Source organism: Haematobia irritans, chromosome 5, assembly GCF_050003625.1.
Source record: "Haematobia irritans isolate KBUSLIRL chromosome 5, ASM5000362v1, whole genome shotgun sequence".
Lineage (NCBI taxonomy): Eukaryota > Metazoa > Arthropoda > Insecta > Diptera > Muscidae > Haematobia > Haematobia irritans.
The window spans coordinates 43,353,568-43,373,568 of NC_134401.1; the positions used below are offsets into that span (position 1 = coordinate 43,353,568).

Genomic DNA, 20,001 nt, shown 5'->3' on the forward strand with positions numbered 1-20,001 from the left:
CAAATATTTTTTATTTATTCGGACCAAGTAATATTTGTCGAAAATGGGTGTTAAAATTTTTTTCCAGTGCCATTTTTGAAATATATGGATACCGTTTTTGCAAAATACTCCTTTCGTCATGTTTTAGAACCAATATAAGCTAGAAATATTTGTTGGTTTGAATGTGAAGATTTCTGTCAAATATTTGCCTAGTATGACCATACCCTAGCTCATATTAGATACAAAATATCACGATAGGAATATTTTCCAGGTATTTCGAAATGTTTGACAATCATTTGGCGTAGTTGTGGACACACCCTTAGCTTATGTATGTTGGTTAAACTCTGGTCTCGCGGTGTTTTTTTGGCGAACTTCTCTCCTATCAAAGAGGGCTACTTTATTATATGTTTATATCAATGGTAAGGTACATATTTGAGTTAGGGTTAGTTAAAGCAACTGTTAACAACTGCACGCGTCATATCATGAATTATTTTACCTTTTGCATATAACTCCATTTAAATATTTTAATTCCCCTTTCTATTTTTTTTGGCATTTATAGTTTGCAGTACAACCCTATGGGTTGGTCACCTTTCCAAACTTGTATATCAGGAAGAACTATCTGATACATTCGGTGAATATGGTGATATTGTAAGCATTGATCAAATTGTGCCACGTGGTTGTGCATTTATTGTTATGAATCGCCGGCAAGATGCTCACAAAGCGATGCAAGGCTTAAAAAATCATAAACTACAAGGACGAGCTATAACAATTTCATGGGCTGCTGGCAAAGGTGTCAAGAGTAAGGAATGGAAAGACTTTTGGGATTTGGAATTAGGTGTAACTTATATACCATGGAGTAAATTGGATGAATCTACCGATTTCGATGCTTTAGAGGAGGGTGGTATGTTCGATGAAGACACCATGCCATCTTGGATGAAAGAAAAGAAACAAGCACTAAAGAATTTACAAGAGAAATCAAAAGAGTCGGCAATTGCGGGTATTAATTTGCCACCGGGTGCTGCAAATATGCCACCAGGAAATCCTCCACTTTTGTTCAATATTGACACTACACAACCGCCACCAGGTCCCCCGCCTACAGGTGGACCACCGCCCTTAATGCCCATGGTTCATGGGCAATTTTCTATGGCACCACCAAGAATGATGGGAGCACCACATATGGGCATGCCTATATCTGGTTTACATATGCCGCCAAATATTCCCTTAAGTAAGTATAGTTTTGTTTTTATAATTTTCCGAAAATTCTTGAAGAATATTTTAAGGATAGGTAGGAAGACTTCTTTAGCAAAAGATTAGCACGAGTTAAGGTGAATTTTTGTTGAATGGTATCTATTTTGTTAAATCGTTCAAGAAATAATTAAAATGCTGGCTGGGAAATAGTCTCTCTTCCTTGCAACTACATGGAGGCATAAATATATAAATAGCGCTACTAGAATTTTTGAACAACTGTCTGATCGCTAGTTTTTAAACTATAGGATTTAAATGAGGCAAACCTGGAGGCCATACAAAAGCAATTGGAAAGCTAATTCATGAATTTTTCATCATGATGCGATTCGAATGCGCATACTTGTTCAAGACGCCCTGCATATGACCCCTGTCCTACTAAACTGTCTCAGGACGTGTCCTTTGGAATGAGCCAAATTCGAGTCCTGAACTATAAATTTCCCCCGTCGAATGACAAGCGACCTGTTCATTCCATGCGTTTTGACCAGAATTGGGACTGGTCCATACACACCAGCGATTAGTCATAGAATTGATCTATTTCCAGTAGGGCTTTCTTTTTTCTCAAATTCAATCGTTTTAAGCTGTTTTTTCTCATAAGTGGTCCACCTATGTAACAGTAGCTGTTGATGGTCCTTCCATTTTCAAAGTTGTCAATGAAAATTATGCCATAACGCACTCTAGAATACTCCACTCGTGTGACGGTCACAGGTTCCACTCGAGCCACAATTTAGAGAAAATTCTACCAAAAAATCACCAAACAAAAAATCTTCTGTAGTAAATTTTTGTCAAAATTTTATTTCTATAGTAAATTTTCATCAAAATGTTATTTCGAAATAAAATTTTCTATAGATCTATTGAAATTTTTGTTAAAATTTTATTTCTATAGAAAATTTTGTCAAAATTCTATTTCTATATAAAAATTTTGTCAAAATTTTATTTCTATAGAAAATTTTGTCAAAATTTTATTTCTATAGAAAATTTTGTCAAAATTTTATTTCTATAGAAAATTTTATCAAAATTTTATTTCTATAGAAAATTTTGTCAAAATTTTATTTCTATAGAAAATTTTGTCAAAATTTTATTTCTATGGAAAATTTTGTCAAAATTTTATTTCTAAAGAAAATTTTGTCAAAATTTTATTTCTATAGAAAATTTTGTCAAAATTTTATTTCTATAGAAAATTTTGTCAAAATTTTATTTCTATAGAAAATTTTGTCAAAATTTTATTTCTATAGAAAATTTTGTCAAAATTTTATTTCTATAGAAAATTTTGTCAAAATTTTATTTCTATAGAAAATTTTGTCAAAATTTTATTTCTATAGAGAATTTTGTCAAAATTTTGTTTCTATAGAGAATTTTGTCAAAATTTTATTTCTATAGAAAATTTTGTCAAAATTTTATTTCTATAGAGAATTTTGTCAAAATTTTATTTCTATAGAAAATTTTGTCAAAATTTTATTTCTATAGAAAATTTTGTCAAAATTTTATTTCTATAGAAAATTTTGTCAAAATTTTATTTCTATAGAAAATTTTGTCAAAATTTTATTTCTATAGAAAATTTTGTCAAAATTTTATTTCTATAGAAAATTTTGTCAAAATTTTATTTCTATAGAAAATTTTGTCAAAATTTTATATCTATAGAAAATTTTGTCAAAATTTTATTTCTATAGAAAATGTTGTCAAAATTTTATTTCTATAGAAAATTTTGTCAAAATTTTATTTCTATAGAAAATTTTGTCAAAATTTTATTTCGTTTTGTTATTGTTGGTTTTGTTCTTTAAGCATTGTTGTTGTTTTTTATTGCAGCTTAAAACCATACATTGACTAAACTACAAGTGTAGCTTAACCAACAGAGGATTTCTATAGAAAATTTTGTCAAAATTTTATTTCTATAGAAAATTTTGTCAAAATTTTATTTCTATAGAAAATTTTGTCAAAATTTTATTTCTATAGAAAATTTTGTCAAAATTTTATTTCTATAGAAAATTTTGTCAAATTTTTATTTCTATAGAAAATTTTGTCAAAATTTTATTTCTATAGAAAATTTTGTCAAAATTTTGTTTCTATAGAAAATTTTGTCAAAATTTTATTTCTATAGAAAATTTTGTCAAAATTTTATTTCTATAGAAAATTTTGTCAAAATTTTATTTCTATAGAAAATTTTGTCAAAATTTTATTTCTATAGAAAATTTTGTCAAAATTTTATTTCTATAGAAAATTTTGTCAAAATTTTATTTCTATAGAAAATTTTGTCAAAATTTTATTTCTATAGAAAATTTTGTCAAAATGTTTTTTTATATATAAAAATTTTGTAAAAATTTTATTTCTATAGAAAATTTTGTAAAAATTTTATTTCTATAGAAAATTTTGTCAAAATTTTATTTCTATAGAAAATTTTGTCAAAATTTTATTTCTATAGAAAATTTTGTCAAAATTTTATTTCTATAGAAAATTTTGTCAAAATTTTATTTCTATAGAAAATTTTGTCAAATTTTTATTTCTATAGAAAATTTTGTCAAAATTTTATTTCTATAGAAAATTTTGTCAAAATTTTGTTTCTATAGAAAATTTTGTCAAAATTTTATTTCTATAGAAAATTTTGTCAAAATTTTATTTCTATAGAAAATTTTGTCAAAATTTTATTTCTATAGAAAATTTTGTCAAAATTTTATTTCTATAGAAAATTTTGTCAAAATTTTATTTCTATAGAAAATTTTGTCAAAATGTTTTTTTATATATAAAAATTTTGTCAAAATTTTATTTCTATAGAAAATTTTCTAAAAATTTTATTTTTATAGAAAATTTTGTAAAAATTTTATTTCTATAGAAAATTTTGTCAAAATTTTATTTCTATAGAAAATTTTGTCAAAATTTTATTTCTATAGAAAATTTTGTCAAAATTTTATTTCTATAGAAAATTTTGTCAAAATTTTATTTCTATAGAAAATTTTGTCAAATTTTTATTTCTATAGAAAATTTTGTCAAAATTTTATTTCTATAGAAAATTTTGTCAAAATTTTGTTTCTATAGAAAATTTTGTCAAAATTTTATTTCTATAGAAAATTTTGTCAAAATTTTATTTCTATAGAAAATTTTGTCAAAATTTTATTTCTATAGAAAATTTTGTCAAAATTTTATTTCTATAGAAAATTTTGTCAAAATTTTATTTCTATAGAAAATTTTGTCAAAATTTTATTTCTATAGAAAATTTTGTCAAAATGTTTTTTTATATATATAAATTTTGTCAAAATTTTATTTCTATAGAAAATTTTCTAAAAATTTTATTTTTATAGAAAATTTTGTAAAAATTTTATTTCTATAGAAAATTTTGTAAAAATTTTATTTCTATAGAAAATTTTGTAAAAATTTTATTTCTATAGAAAATTTTGTCAAAATTTTATTTCTATAGAAATTTATTTTAAAATGTTATTTCTATAGAAAATTTTGTCAATATTTTATTTCTATAGAAAATTTTGTCAACATTTTATTTCTATAGAAAATTTTGTCAAAATTTTATTTCTATAGAAAATTTTGTCAACATTTTGTTTCGATAGAAAATTTTGTCAACATTTTATTTCTATAGAACATTTTGTCAAAATCTACCATTTTTGGTAGAATTTTACCAATTGTGGCAACCTGATGACGGTCGATCGGACATCACAGTCAGTTTTGGCAGTATTGACGATCTGCAGCAATTTGGAAATTCACCCCCACAATTCGGGTTTTTTTTTCGTGGATGATGACTATATTTTAGAGATGGAAATTTTAAGAATTTTTGATTTTTTTGTGGGAGATTTTACCAAGTTAGTTCGGTATAATATATAAGGTTAAGAATGTTTAGGCCGATATCCAATATAAATTGGAAGGAATAAAATAAAATTGTAAAGAAAAAAAGAACAGATTTTGTGTTCTGAAACACGAACTTAGTAAAGGAATATTTAGCTAAGTACGTTCTTTCCTTTTCTCTTAGATGCTGCAATGATGATGATGCCTGGTTTCGGAATGGCTGGCCAAGTTCCACCTGGTGGTGGACCACCTCCCATGGGTCCACCTCATATGCCGCCTATGGGGGCACCACACAGACATCCTCCCACACAGTTTCCACCTCCGATTGGTAATGCTCCACCTGCGACACAAATGTCAGCTAATGTTTCTAGTGACGATCAAATGGACATTGAAATGGACGAAGAGGATGCAGCAGCACAATCAGCGGAAACCGCGGCAGCACCCCCACCTAGCACCAATCCATTAAACTTCAATCAACCTCCACCATCATTCATTGGTGGAAACTCTAATACTCATGAAGATTCTGGAGCGGCTGGAAACTCTGGTATTGAGAATTTCGGCAGAGATCGTAATCGTGGTGGTGGTGGTAATGCTTCATCTGGTGGACCAACCTCACGTTGGGGTGGCCGTGGTGTTGGAAATGAGGATGGTAATGAAGGTGGTGGCAATGGTGGTAGGTGGCGTGAAAATGGTCCGCAACAGCATAACTTTGGAGAAGGGGGCGGACGTAATAGACAAGATTTTATGAATGGTAAGGTTTTGGGTAGAGCATTAAATAGTATAACGACACTAATATATATGGCTCTATTTACAGAATTTGATAATAGAGGACCTCGTGGTGGTCCAAATTATAATGGTGGTGGGGGAGGAGATTTTCATCCGAATATGCAAAATCGTTTCAATCAACCAACCAATTTAATGCAAATGCGTATTCCACCGCCGAATGCATTTAATCAGAGAGGTGGTCATGGTGGCCCCGGAGGACCACCTATGTTTATGCGTGGTCAAGGGGGTCCAGGCGGACCCGGTGGACGCCAACAAGGTCCAGGTTTGTAACAAAGCGTTTAGAATAGTCAACGTTAGTTCTAAATGCGAACATTTTTTTTGCAGGTTTCTTTAATAGAAACAATGCATTCGATAGAGGAGACATGGGTGGTTGCTTTGGAGGACGTGGTGGCCGTGGCGGTCGTGGTGGAGGGCGAGGAGGACGAGGTGGTGGAATGGGAGGAGGCAGAGACAGAGACGGTCCCATTTGGAGTGATGAGGAAGGTGACGACAATGTTTTCAAACGTCGTGGTGGAAATCGTTTTCGCGATCGAGACGATAATCATGACCGCCATGGTGGAATGCGTGGTGGGCGAGGTGGACGCGGTGGCCCAGGAGGTCCTGGCGGCAATAGAGATATGGAACGTGATAGAGGAGATCGCGATAACCGAAGTAAGAGTCGTGGTTTATCGCAAGAAAACAATCGCCGTACGTCACGTGACGAGAAGAAATCCAAACATCCCATTAGCGATACTGAAGAAGATTGGGACAAGGAGTTGGGCGAATACGATGGAAAGAATGATTCTAAGAAACCCGATTCCCGAAATAACGATAGAAACAATCGAAATAATGCATTTAAGGGTGGCGATAGAAATGATAGGAATAAAACATTCAAAGGAGAAGATAGACAAAATAAAAATAACGCCTTCAAAGATGACGATCGGAATGACCGTAAAAAACCAGAAACTCCTGTAAAGGTGCAATCGGACTCCAATAACAAGAAGAAAGATGTCGAGGAAGAAAATTGGGACAATGACGATGAAAAAGCTCGTCCGATAACGACGAAAAACGAGAAGACAGAAGAACAAAAAGAATCTACAAATTCTTCAGAGAAAAATGTAGCGAACGACAAGGAAAAACAGGATAAAAATGACAAAGATATTGCAGTTAGTGTCAGCGATAGAGTCCAAAGCACTGATGAAGCCAATGACAAAAAAAGCAACACTAGCGCACCGCAACCGGCTGCTCCTCCAGCTGTAGTATCACCGCCAACTCCAGCTGCCCCGCCAACACCAGCTGTACCAGCTACCCCGCAAACACCAGCAACACCAGCCGCACCTATTCAGCAAAACGCAGCTGCGCCTGCAATTGAAACACCTCCAGCAAAGATTGTCGAACCACAGCCTGAGCCAGCACCACCAACTCAGGCGAAGGAATCGACGACACCGGCTTCTGAACCCGCTTCAGAAGCAGCAGCACCCACAGCAACCTAATCATTATTGGAACAAACAAAATCATGCGAGATTTTAACTGTATATTAATTTTTATTGATGACCGCCAAACCTAAACGATCAATCAATCATATACTCGTCACGAGGAAGCAGTAAACATCAACTGCAACCGATTTCCCTTCTAAAATGACGAGAGATCCTCACACGCAACATACATTTATAATAAATACCCATAGAGTTTGATAGTTGTTCATTAGAAAAATGAATGAAATATGCATACAACAAAAACCAACATAGATTAACTTTTTTGCAAGTTTTTCATATGTTTTAGATTTAATTTATAATTTTCATTTTAGTCCCAATATGATAATATCATTATTTAAGTTTTTTTTTTATTGTTTGTATAAAAGAATCATAGCTTCGTGAAATAATGAACAAAATTCAAATTTTATCACCATAACTTAACAAAAAAAAAAAAAACAACAGAAAAAACGGAGTATCAGCTGTAACAAAATGGAATAGTTTTATTTTCGTAAGAAAAACCCAACATTACTCCAAAACGAATGATCAAATAAAATCCACCTTCGGCACGAGGAACAACATTTATCGTTGCAATTGTTCTACAAAAGAAAGAACAAAAAACAAAAATAATCACACACACATAAAGGGATTGTGGCTTATCATCGTATACATATAAATATATTTATTAATAGTGTACTGCTAATGTGCTCCTCCTTTGGATTGATTTAAGATATGTAGACCCCCTCCCCCTTCAAAAACACGAAAAAACAATTCCTTATTCAAATCTAACCTAACATTTATATTCAAAAATCATTTCTTTCATTTGGAAACAATTATAAGGAGAAGAAATGCTAGATTACAAATAAGAAATAATAAACATATTGAGAATTAGTTATTCACAATTAAAAATAAATATTAATAAAAAAAAAAACAGAATTTGGAATTATTCGTTTTATATGAGATTGACGTACATTGGGTTGATAATAGAAAACAAAATAGATTGAATTTAATATTTCTTAAACCATAAGGATAGGAAGAGAATATAATTCTTCATTTCGCTGAAATGAATTTCGTATTAGGTTAGGTTAAGGTTAAAGTGGCAGCCCGATTTAGTTTCAGACTCACTTAGACTATTTAGTCCATTATGACAGGTTAGGTTATGGAGGCTGACACGAATCCGAACTTGCGGGTTTGTGTCCACTTAGACCATAGTTGGTCCATTGCGATACCTCTAACTTCTTTCCATCTTCCTCCTCGTGTCCGTCTACTTCCGGCCGGGATGAGTCTATCGTATGATAATGTATCCTTTGGACGCGCCTAGTTCCTCCACCCCGAAGACTTGATGAAGACGAGGATATTCCTCATACTGCATACTCGCAAGTCGGTCATAGTCTGAAAGAAATAAGAGCCCAGTATCTTGTTTCTTCTGAAAGATAGTGCTGGACACTGGCACAGGAAGTGAAAAGAATTTTCCGTAGCATCGGGGTCCAGACACCACCTACAAATATCATCAATCGCTAGACCTATCCTTACCATGTGTTTTCCCAAGGTGTTGTGTCCCGTTACGATGCCTATCATAGACCTTACATCCTCTCTCTGCAATGACATCAAGACTTCAGAGTTCCTAATATTATTATGATACAACATTAACTAAACGTACCTATTGCATATGGGCACATCTAGTTTTAACCCCTGAACCTTCTCGATTATTTTCATTTGTTGGACCAGCCAGATTGTTCCAAAAACATTAGCAGACTGATTTTTCCCGGTCCGCCAGTAATCTAAACCTTTAAGCCCTTAAAATTCGCTTACGCCTTGCACAAAATGCAGGACACTCACACAAGAGGTGTTTAATTGATTCCTTTTCCTCCGCACTATGATAGCTCATAGTCATTGTACTTTTGCAAAATCGCCTCTAAAGGTGAGTATTAAGTTCGAGTTTAGCAGCTAATTTTCACTAAAGTGAAAACTAAATCAGTAAAAAAGTCATAAAATTATACATATTTGTTGCAAATTTTATTATAACTTGATGGGGAATATCCCAAAGCAAATTTTCACAAGGTTTGTATTCCTTAAAATGTACTAATAATGAAAAGTAATCGTGAAAAAATGACGATTTTAGCGGCTAAAGGTGAGTATTAAGTTCGAGTTTAGCCGCTAAAATCGCTAAAGTGAAAACTAAATAAGTAAGAAAAATGCATGAAATTATACATATTTGTTGCAAATTTTATTATAACTTGATGTGGAAAAGCCCAAAGCAAATTTTCACAAAGTTTGTATTCCTTAAAATGGATTATTAATGAAAAGTAATCGTGAAAAAATGACGTTTTTAGCGGCTAAACTCGAACTTAATACCCACCTTTAGCCGCTAAAAACGTTATTTTTTCATACATGTTTCAGTTCCATACATGTTTGTAATTTTTTATTTGTTTTTCGTTTTTATTTTTTAAATGAAAAACTTAATTTTCTTAATGAAACACTGTTAATGGCAATGGTATTAAACGGCAGTTCTACTCAAAATATTTGTATGGAAGGAGTAGAAATAGAAAAAGTAGAAGAAATCAAATATTTAGGAGTAATAATTGACAAACATCTTAAATTCGAAGCGCATTTTAACTATATTTGTAAAAAGATAGCCAAAAAGATTTCCTTTTTAAGAAGGATACGTAATCAAGTATCAACTATTTCTGCTATAAATATATATAATACCACAATTAAGCCACACTTTGAATATTGCTCAACGATATTGTTCATGGGAACATTACAATGGAAAGGAAGACTACAGAAGCTTCAAAACAAGGGAATGAGAACTATCCTCAAGTGTAACTTTTTAACACATATAAGCGACATGCTTGATGCACTGAAGTGGTTATCTGTGAATCAGAGAATTATGATGAACGCCTTGATATACATATTTAAAATAAAGAATGGATTGATGCCAAATTACATGCGTGAATATATAGTTTACGTAGCAGATGCCCAGCCCTATAACCTGAGAAATGCTATTGATTTTAGATTAGGATTTTCTTCAACAACTTTTGGTCAAAATTTACTGCTCTATAATGGCTTAAGAATGTATAATAATATGCCGGATGAAATAAAAATCGAAACAAATTTGTATAGGTTTAAGCAAAAAGTTATTACATACGTAAAACAAAAATTTTAATTAAATGAAATCCAATTCAAGTAGATATTTATACATATAATTGTACTTAAAAATAGCATAAATATTGCTAAATAAATGAATGGATGAAAAAAAAGAAATTTGAGGCAACAACAAAAAATTACATTTTCCCCTTTATGGAAATTTATTTCGTGTACTTAATTTCTTTTTATTTGCATTTTAATGCTATGTCAATACTTGTCGTATACGCGTTTGGTTCGAGTATGAAACTAACACGGTAAATGGTTTGATCTCCTCAGTAGCCAATTTCCTATCTTCCTAGAGTTTATTGTCTTTGTATCCGACCGTCTAAGGTCCGCTTTACAGTGTGTTGGATCGATACGACTTGTCAGCGATGACTAAATAATCGGTAAATGTGTTATCTATCCAATAAACATGCAGCAGTATCGATTATGCCTTCGGACTTAAATTATTAATTGTGCACAATATATGGGATATGTTCGACACGAGCACTGTCGTCCGGAATAGCTGATCAAAGACAATAAACTCTAGGAAGATAGGAAATTGGCTACTGAGGAGATCAAACCATTTACCGTGTTAGTTTCATACTCGAACCAAACGCGTATACGACAAGTATTGACATAGCATTAAAATGCAAATAAAAGGAAATTAAGTACACGAAATAAATTTCCATAAAGGGGAAAATGTAATTTTTTTGTTGTTGCCTCAAATTTAACAGTGTTTCATTAAGAAAATTAAGTTTTTCATTTAAAAAATAAAAACGAAAAACAAATAAAAAATTACAAACATGTATGGAACTAACATGGTAAATGCAACATTTGGTATGACGCAAGCCAATTTCCTATCTTCCTCAAGTTTACTGTCTTTGTAGCTGATAGTCTGTAAAGCGCATAACAAGATCACAAGCAATAAATAACAAAAAATCGATAAATTGTAAAACACACAAACGAGTACGATATCCACAATTTAATTTAATTTAGTACCATATGCACAATGCATTTTATCATCCCTATTAGAGTGGACATCAATTCATTAATTCTATAGTTGGACAGTGCAATAAATATGAGATATTATCGTGTGCGTCGGAATAGGCGTCTTTTAGAAGAACAAAAGAGAGAAAATTACAATATTATTAAAGGCAAAGCCATCACCGAAGATAAAATATTGGTATTCAACCTCTACGTATACCACATACCGAAAAGTGTGAGTCCCCTATTTAGGTCCAAACAACAAACATAGAACCTGATATTTTGTTCTTTATTTTAGATAACAAAAGAACAAATCTTAGATTACTTCAAGAAATATGGAGAAATAAAAAATGTGCGTTTGATTAAAGATCAAAAGCCCAAAAATGTTCAAAATACTTCCAGGATTGCTTTTGTGAACTTCTTAGAAGCGACTTCGGCAACCAAGTAAGTACCATTCAAATGCAATTTTTTTCGAGTCCAACATGTAGCTTTTGGTTAAACTTGGCATATCGATTTTGGTGGTGTTATTTCCGTTTGACCTCTAGGATTGCTTTTGTCAGCTTCATATTTACAGGAGACTGTGGCAGCAAAGCAAAGACAATAAACTTGAGGAAGATAGGAAATTGGCTTGCGTCATACCAAATGTTGCATTTACCAAAGACAGTAAACTTGAGGAAGATAGGAAATTGGCTTGCGTCATACCAAATGTTGCATTTACCATGTTAGTTCCATACATGTTTGTAATTTTTTATTTGTTTTTCGTTTTTATTTTTTAAATGAAAAACTTAATTTTCTTAATGAAACACTGTTAAATTTGAGGCAACAACAAAAAAATTACATTTTCCCCTTTATGGAAATTTATTTCGTGTACTTAATTTCCTTTTATTTGCATTTTAATGCTATGTCAATACTTGTCGTATACGCGTTTGGTTCGAGTATGAAACTAACACGGTAAATGGTTTGATCTCCTCAGTAGCCAATTTCCTATCTTCCTAGAGTTTATTGTCTTTGGCATTTACCAGATTAGTTTTATACATGTTTGTAATCTTTTAGTTGTTTTTATTTTTTAAATGATAATGTAATTTTCTTAATGCAACAATGTTAAATTTTAGGCAACAACAAAAAAAAAATACATTTTCCCCTTTATGGAAATTTATTTCGTGCTCTTAATTTCTTTTTATTTGCATTTTAATGCTATGTCAATACTTGTCGTATTCGCGTTTGGTTCGAGTATTAAACTAATGTGGTAAATGGTTTGATGTGCTCAGTAGCCAATCTCCCATCTTCCTCTTCTATAATCTTTGGGTAAAAGTCTACCAAAAATGGTAGATTTTTTTGATAAAATTTTCTATCGAAATAAAATTTTCTATACAAATAAAATTTTGACAAAATTTTCTATACAAATAAAATCTTGAAAAAATTGTCTATAGAAATAAAATTTTGACAAAATTTTCTATAGAAATAAAATTTTTACAACATTTTCTATAGAAATAAAATTTTGACCTTTTCTATTGAAATAAAATTTTGGCAACCTTTTCTATAGAAATAAAATTTTGACGAAATTTTTTATAGAAATAAAATTTTGACAAAATTTTCTGTAGAAATAAAATGTTGACAAAATTTTCTATAGAAATAAAATTTTGACAACATTTTCTATAGAAATAAAATTTTGACAAAATTTTCTATAGAAATAAAATTTTGACAAAATTTTCTATAGAAATAAAATGTTGACAACATTTTCTATGTTGACAATGTTGACAACATAATTTTTCTATAGAAATAAAATTCTGACAAAATTTTCTATAGAAATAACATTTTGACAAAATTTTCTATAGAAATAAAATTTTGACAACATTTTCTATAGAAATAAAATTTTGACATTTTCTATTGAAATAAAATTTTGGCAACCTTTTCTATAGAAATAAAATTTTGACGAAATTTTTTATAGAAATAAAATTTTGACAAAATTTTCTGTAGAAATAAAATGTTGACAAAATTTTCTATAGAAATAAAATTTGACAAAATTTTCTATAGAAATAAAATTTTGACAAAATTTTCTATAGAAATAAAATTTTGACAAAATTTTCTATAGAAATAAAATTTTGACAAAATTTTCTATAGAAATAAAATGTTGACAACATTTTCTATGTTGACAATGTTGACAACATAATTTTTCTATAGAAATAAAATTTTGACAACATTTTCTATAGAAATAAAATTTTGACATTTTCTATTGAAATAAAATTTTGGCAACCTTTTCTATAGAAATAAAATTTTGACGAAATTTTTTATAGAAATACAATTTTGACAAAATTTTCTATAGAAATAAAATTTTGACAAAATTTTCTATAGAAATAAAATGTTGACAAAATTTTCTATAGAAATAAAATTTTGACAAAATTTTCTATAGAAATAAAATTTTGACAAAATTTTCTATAGAAATAAAATTTTGACAAAATTTTCTATAGAAATAAAATGTTGACAACATTTTCTATGTTGACAATGTTGACAACATAATTTTTCTATAGAAATAAAATGTTAACAAAATTTTCTATAGAAATAAAATTTTGACAAAATTTTCTATAGAAATAAAATTTTGACAAAATTTTCTAAAGAAAAAAAATTTTGACAAAGTTTTCTATAGAAATAAAATTTTGACAAAATTTTCTATAGAAATAAAATTTTGACAAAATTTTCTATAGAAATAAAATTTTGACAAAATTTTCTATAGAAATAAAATTTTGACAAAATATAGAAGTGAAATTTTGACAAAATTTTCTATAGAAGTGAAACTTTGACAAAAATTTCTATAGAAATAAAATTTTGACAAAATTTTCTATAGAAGTAACATTTTAACAAAAAAAGAGGAAGCACGCTAAAAATACACCCAGCCAACTGCACTCAAATCGATGATTTGACGGTGACAACGGAAAAGAGATACGTTTGTACGAATTTATTTCGGCATAAGCCGAAATAAGGTTCAAGGTTCAAGTCTGGTTCATTGTTGGGTTTAATGAACTGCCTGAATTTAGTCTGATAATTTGTTGAGAGTTTTGCTGCAAGTAGAGGATGCTGATGAGGAATGTGGTAATTCCGAAACGTGCGTCCATCCAACCATCTTGCAGTCTATAGGGCTTTGCCCAAATAAATTTGACAAACATTATTTTCCTCTGTTGGTTAAGCTACACTTGTAGTTTAGTCAATGCATGGTTTTAAGCTGATTTCAAAAAAACAACGACAATGACTAAAGAACAAATCCAACAATAACAAAAAAAAAAAAAACGAATACAATTTTAACAAAATTTTCTATAGAAATAAAATTTTGTCAAAATTGTATTCGTTTTGTTTTTTGTTATTGTTGTTTGTTTTGTTCTATAGAAATAAAATTTTGACAAAATTTTCTGTAGAAAAATCTTTGAGGAGGCATTAAGTTAGATGGCAACCCAATGTATCAGGCTCACATAGACTATTCAGTCCATTGTGATACCAAATTGGTGAACTTGAGAGGCATTGGTTAAAAGCGCTAAGAATTTGCAAAAAGATGTCTCAATTGTTAAGAAATACCACATTTTAAGGAGGCTGTAGTAGCACTAAATAAATCTCTCATTCGGATAATTACCCAAAAGTTTGAAGATTTTCAGCGAGGCATTGATTGAAGTATTGTCAAAGTTAATCTTTAATTATTAATTTGCAAAAGCTTGCATTACTCAGACAATTAAATGAAACCAATTATATTTTTAATGTGATCAACTTTAATGGATCTTATTTTTCCTTTTATTCCCAGAGTTCTTGCAAATAAAAGCCACTTTATAAATGACAAACGAATTCAGGTTCGAGCTTGTGATAGTTGGCATCAACCTGGTGCCAAAGAAAATGCATATTGCTCAGCAACAACTACATCCACTGGCATAAATAATACCAATAATGCATCTTGCTTGCAAGAGGAAGCTTTAATATTAAAACTAAACGATGATTGTTTGGAAATGATAGTCAATTTTTTGCCCATTGTTGATCAAATCAATTTCGGTCAAACTTGTCGCTTTAATGGTGTTTTCATTATGCATTCGAAGACCAAATATAAAAAATTGAAACTACGTATTTTGGAAAAACTAACGCTATGGCAAACACGCCGATTTCTCCAAATGGCTGGGCCACAAATTCATATATTGGAGGACACTTATTGGGAACCTAATACTCGAGTTATTGAATCTTTGGGTTTATTCTGTAAAAATGTTGAGACCATTGATATATCTGATATAGAACTGAAACCAGCTTTGCTGCGAAAGTTATTGAAAAATATGAAGAATGTCAACAAGTTGATATTAAACAGGGCAGGCCTATCCGATTTATGCATACCAGTTTTCAAGAATTTACCAAAATTAAAGCATCTTTCATTAGATGATAATAGTAAACTAACAGGTAAGTCGTCGTTTTACCAAAATTATCTGACGAGAACCGTCAACATTTTTATTTATGTAGCTTAATGGACATCAACCGAATTCCAATAAAAAAAAATGATAAAAAATGATAAAAATGGCCCTAATGAGGATGTCTTCATTAGGGCCACCTAGTAAAATTTCTAGCTACACCAAAGACTCTCATATATATGTATGTATCGCCGGGTTTTCATACATTGATCATGGTATTCACCTTTATCAATCAAATCAATCTTGAGATTTAAATTCTTTGAATATTTGGAGTAGGTTGAATGTAAAAATTGGTATTTTGTTGAATAAAATTAAATTCTTCAGATTAATATACCAAATTGAGATACACATTAAGAAAAAAAAGGTCTCTTTAAGACGTCGTAGATTTAACTTTCGAAGTAGTTCAAAAATGCCACATCTTCGTCGACTGTTGCTTGCAATTTAAGAATAAATTTAACTACCGTAAAACCATAAAACAAATAAATTTCGTTAGCAGATCTTTGTTTGCCAGTTTCAATCTTGCTCGAAAATTTTGCCAATTTACTAGAAAATTTGGTACCATATATATCTAATACTTACTGCTATTTTTTTTTTTTTTAGTTTCATATCGTTTGTTATGGCTGGGGGTTCGGCTATTGTTGTTAATATTAGAATATATTATCTTTCCATTGTACATTAGTATTGTTAATATTAGAATAAGTTATCATTACATTGTATACTCGGGTTTAAGAAATCTTTGTAATATATTTAGGCTTTTGTATTACAAGTATAAATAAATGAAATTTGTAGTAATTATAAATCATTCGATTCATTAAAGCTATTAAATTAGAATTAATTAGCAGACAGTTTGATGGTTGACGAATGCACTTCCTTAACTCAAGAGAATTATATGTCGAAGTTCTTATAGTCCTTTTCTGAATCGATAAATTCATTTGCAAATAAGTTCTTAATTTATATAAATGAGATCGCTACATAGATTCTTTGGAAGCAATTTCTTATTTTATACCCTAGTAAGATGCTCACTACGATTTAACATTTCTTGCTTTGTTTTTTCTTTTTTCTTCACCCAGGAAAATACCTGAAACAATTTGTCACATTGGAATATCTTTCTTTCTCTAATTGCGAAAATGTATCACCATATTATTTTAAAACAATTTGTGAATGTCTCACCGAACTCCGCACTTTGAAAAGTAATGGTTGTGCTTTTATACCAGAACCGAACAGTAATGAACTTTTTAAGCACTTAAAAAATCTTGAAACTCTAAGCATAGATTATAACAACCACCGATGGGATTATATCGCTCAATTGCCAAAACTAAAACATCTTTTAGTGGATTCGTTTAAAGGCTCGAAACAAGCAATATTATTTGAAGAATGAAGACTCCAATGTATTAATAAATAATTATAAAAACCCACAAATTTCTGGATCCCGGGATTCGGTTTTAATCCCGTCCCGAAAATCCCGGGATTTATAACGAGTGACAGCCCTATTGGGAAGACAATCAATTCTACTGCTTGTTAATGTGATATGCGTCCTCCAGATTATAAGTTTTTCCGGACGGAATGTGTGTTTGTAAAGAATCGTAAAGTGTGTCTGCAAGGCATAATCGATACTGCTGCATGTTTATGGGATCGATAACACATTTTCCGATTCGAAAATTGTTCTCCAATATACCTTTCTTTAAATATTGTTACGAATTTGATAATTATAGATATAAGTTTATTTAAATTAGTTTCCGTTAATTTAACATTTAAAATTGTAACGATAAAATTTCGCTATCACTTGTTGGAATCATCTATTCATTTTCTAGTATTTTCCTGAATTTCTTTTATGTTCTTTTGTTTGCTTACCGAAATGTTAGTTCTTACTCTCTCATAGAATAACAACCCCTTTGCTTTGTTATTTTGCTTTCTCATTTCATCTCATTGTCTATTGTCATTGTTGTTGTAGTAATGCGAGCATATATCTATGTGAGTGTGTATGTGTTTGGCAGCCACCAGACGAATTACTTAATGGTCGTAGATCCTTCTAGCATTGTCTAAGAATGTTCTGGCGTTGCCAGAATATTGTAGTGCTACCAGAATGTTCTCGTATTGCCACACCGTCATATATAAAAGCGCTCGCATGCTGCTAACGAGTCAGTCTTAATTAAAGCGTCAAACGAATAACTTCAGTGTGAACGAATTGTAAAGTGTGAAGTCATAGTAAATAAATTGTAGATTGTCGTTATTTAAAAGAACTGTGTTTTAATTGTCGGGTAATTAAAAACGCCTAAATATAAAAACGTAACAATTGGTGTCAGAAGTGGGATAACGGAAAAAAAATCTACAATGAAGTTTAATGAGCTTCGTGTGGAAGACTTAAAAAAGGAATTGAGCAAACTGGAGCTGCCGACAACAGGCAATAAGGCCCAGCTTCAAAAGCGTCTACTGGAAGAGTTTGAACGGCGTAATATGGACATTGCGACGCATGAGTTTGATTATAAGGAAGACATTGATGAATCAATACTCGTCAATACAAGCAGTGTAGAAACTCCATCTGTGGCTTCGAGTGTTGTGGATTACACATCAATGCTCAATGTTTTGAGCAAAATGATGGAAGCAAATTCTAGAAAAATGGAAGAAAAATTCGACGAAAATTCTAGAAAAATGGAAGAAAATTCTAGATTGCAGAAAGAAAATGCCCTACAAATGGAAGCAAGTTCAAGAAAATTGGAAGAAAAATTCGATGAAAATTCTAGAATTCTCAATGAAAAACTACAACAAATTTCTGAAGGCATGGAAAAACGTGTGGACCATATAGAAAATCAAATTGTGGAATTGGATAAGAAAGTTCTTTCTGTGGATGAGAAAATTATGGTTCATGATGAGAAGTTTCTGCACATCGAGAAAAAAATGTCAGAGCTGGAAATTAAAGGTGGTCCAGTGCGCGTCATTGAGGGCTCAAAAATCAAAACTCCTGTTTTCGATGGCTCAACGTCATTTGATGTCTTCAAATTCCAATTCGAAATGGTTGCTTCTAGAAATTTGTGGAATGACGATGATAAAGCAATTGAACTTCTATTGGCATTAAAGGGCAATGCTGCTGATGTGATACAAAGCATTCCCGCTGCTTCTAGAAATAACTATAATGAAGTAATAGCGGCACTTCAACGCAAGTATGGTGGAGAGCACAAGCAAGACATCTTTAGAATGGAATTAAGAGGTAGAGTCCAGAAATCAAACGAGACTCTACAAGACTTTGCAACAGAAGTTGAGCGGTTGGTGCTACTGACATACCCAGGAGAGAGTCACCCACTTGTGGACCGCATCAAAATTGAGACCTTTGTGAATGGCATTCGAGACCCAGACATAAAATGTGCAACATATGCGTCACAAAAGGCTACATTCGCAGAAACAGTAACATTTGCACTTGCGCAAGAAACTGCGAGATTGCTGGCACGGCCTCAAATTCACAAAGTACGCAGAGTAGAGACCGAGTGTGAAGAATCGAAATCTATCATTGACTCGATGAAAGAGGCAATGAAGCAGGTAATGCAAGAATTGAAACAGGATGCAACTAAATCCCGAATCAAATGCTATAACTGTGATAAGACGGGACATCTAGCTCGAGAATGCAAAGCACGACGCAAACGGTCAAGATCCACATCACCATCTCCATTAAACAATAACCATAAGAAGGTGACCCCACAGTCAAGTGAGTCACCTTTAAACTAAATCGAGCTAGTTCAGCGGGGCAAGAGCTGGCTCCCACAGACGATGGCCCCACCATCTCCATAGCAATAGTTCAACAGAAAAATAACAATTTAATTATTGCGGGTGTTATTAATGGCGACAAGCGTACTTTGACGTTGGATACTGGTGCATCAAAGTCTATCATTAGATCTGATTTAGTAAAAGGAAAAGTTACACCACTGATTGGAGTCAAGCTACGCACGGCTACAGGGGAACCCGCAACCGTATATGGAAAGGTCGCCGTAAAATTAACTATTGCTAACAAATCCGTTACTTATGATTTCATTGTGGCCGATATAATAGACGAAGTTATAATTGGAGCGGATTTCATGATTGCTTTTGGTATCAATCTGGATATGAAGCGTCGTGTAATGACATGGTGCGATGCCGAAATAACGGTAAACGTGGGCTATAGTGAGAATACACCCGTCAGACGTTTGACAACGAGCCAGTCAGAGTCTATACCAGCGAATGCCGAAGCA

The 20,001-nt window shown here is 31.4% G+C and overlaps 2 protein-coding genes across 5 annotated transcripts in view; both read left to right on the plus strand.

Annotated features, from left to right (window-relative positions):
- Nucleotides 1-8,187, plus strand: part of Isha (Insulator su(Hw) mRNA adaptor) — a 30,928-nt gene extending 22,741 nt beyond the window's left edge. For both annotated transcript variants that reach the window (XM_075313476.1, XM_075313477.1), the window contains 4 exons: nt 539-1,204; nt 5,192-5,758; nt 5,822-6,055; nt 6,118-8,187. In XM_075313476.1, the coding sequence (XP_075169591.1) occupies nt 539-1,204; nt 5,192-5,758; nt 5,822-6,055; nt 6,118-7,265 (2,615 nt within the window). In that variant the 3' untranslated portion in view covers nt 7,266-8,187. The remainder of the gene's footprint in view (nt 1-538; nt 1,205-5,191; nt 5,759-5,821; nt 6,056-6,117) is intronic.
- A 3,078-nt stretch (nt 8,188-11,265) lies between these two features.
- LOC142238338 (uncharacterized) lies at nt 11,266-18,024 on the plus strand. Of its 3 annotated transcripts, none has more exons than XM_075309949.1 (4): nt 11,266-11,592; nt 11,656-11,801; nt 15,142-15,776; nt 16,385-16,583. In XM_075309949.1, the coding sequence occupies exons 1-4, from the start codon at nt 11,452-11,454 to the stop codon at nt 16,558-16,560; spliced, it is 1,098 nt and encodes a 365-aa protein (XP_075166064.1). In that variant the 5' UTR covers nt 11,266-11,451; the 3' UTR covers nt 16,561-16,583. The 3 variants fall into 3 exon arrangements, with proteins under 3 accessions (XP_075166064.1, XP_075166065.1, XP_075166063.1); XM_075309950.1 differs by lacking the exon at nt 16,385-16,583 and adding an exon at nt 15,837-16,375 and having other exon boundaries at nt 11,273-11,592; XM_075309948.1 differs by lacking the exon at nt 16,385-16,583 and adding an exon at nt 16,855-18,024 and having other exon boundaries at nt 11,274-11,592.
- Nucleotides 18,025-20,001: the final 1,977 nt, after the last annotated feature.

Bases quoted from the DNA above. Each gene is read 5' to 3' on its own strand.
- LOC142238338 (XM_075309948.1), top strand. From the start codon at position 11,452: ATGAGATATTATCGTGTGCGTCGGAATAGGCGTCTTTTAGAAGAACAA. The intron at 11,802-15,141 runs GTAAGTACCATT...TTTTATTCCCAG, and splicing joins GAAGCGACTTCGGCAACCAA to AGTTCTTGCAAATAAAAGCC. The intron at 15,777-16,854 runs GTAAGTCGTCGT...TTCTTCACCCAG, and splicing joins TGATAATAGTAAACTAACAG to GAAAATACCTGAAACAATTT.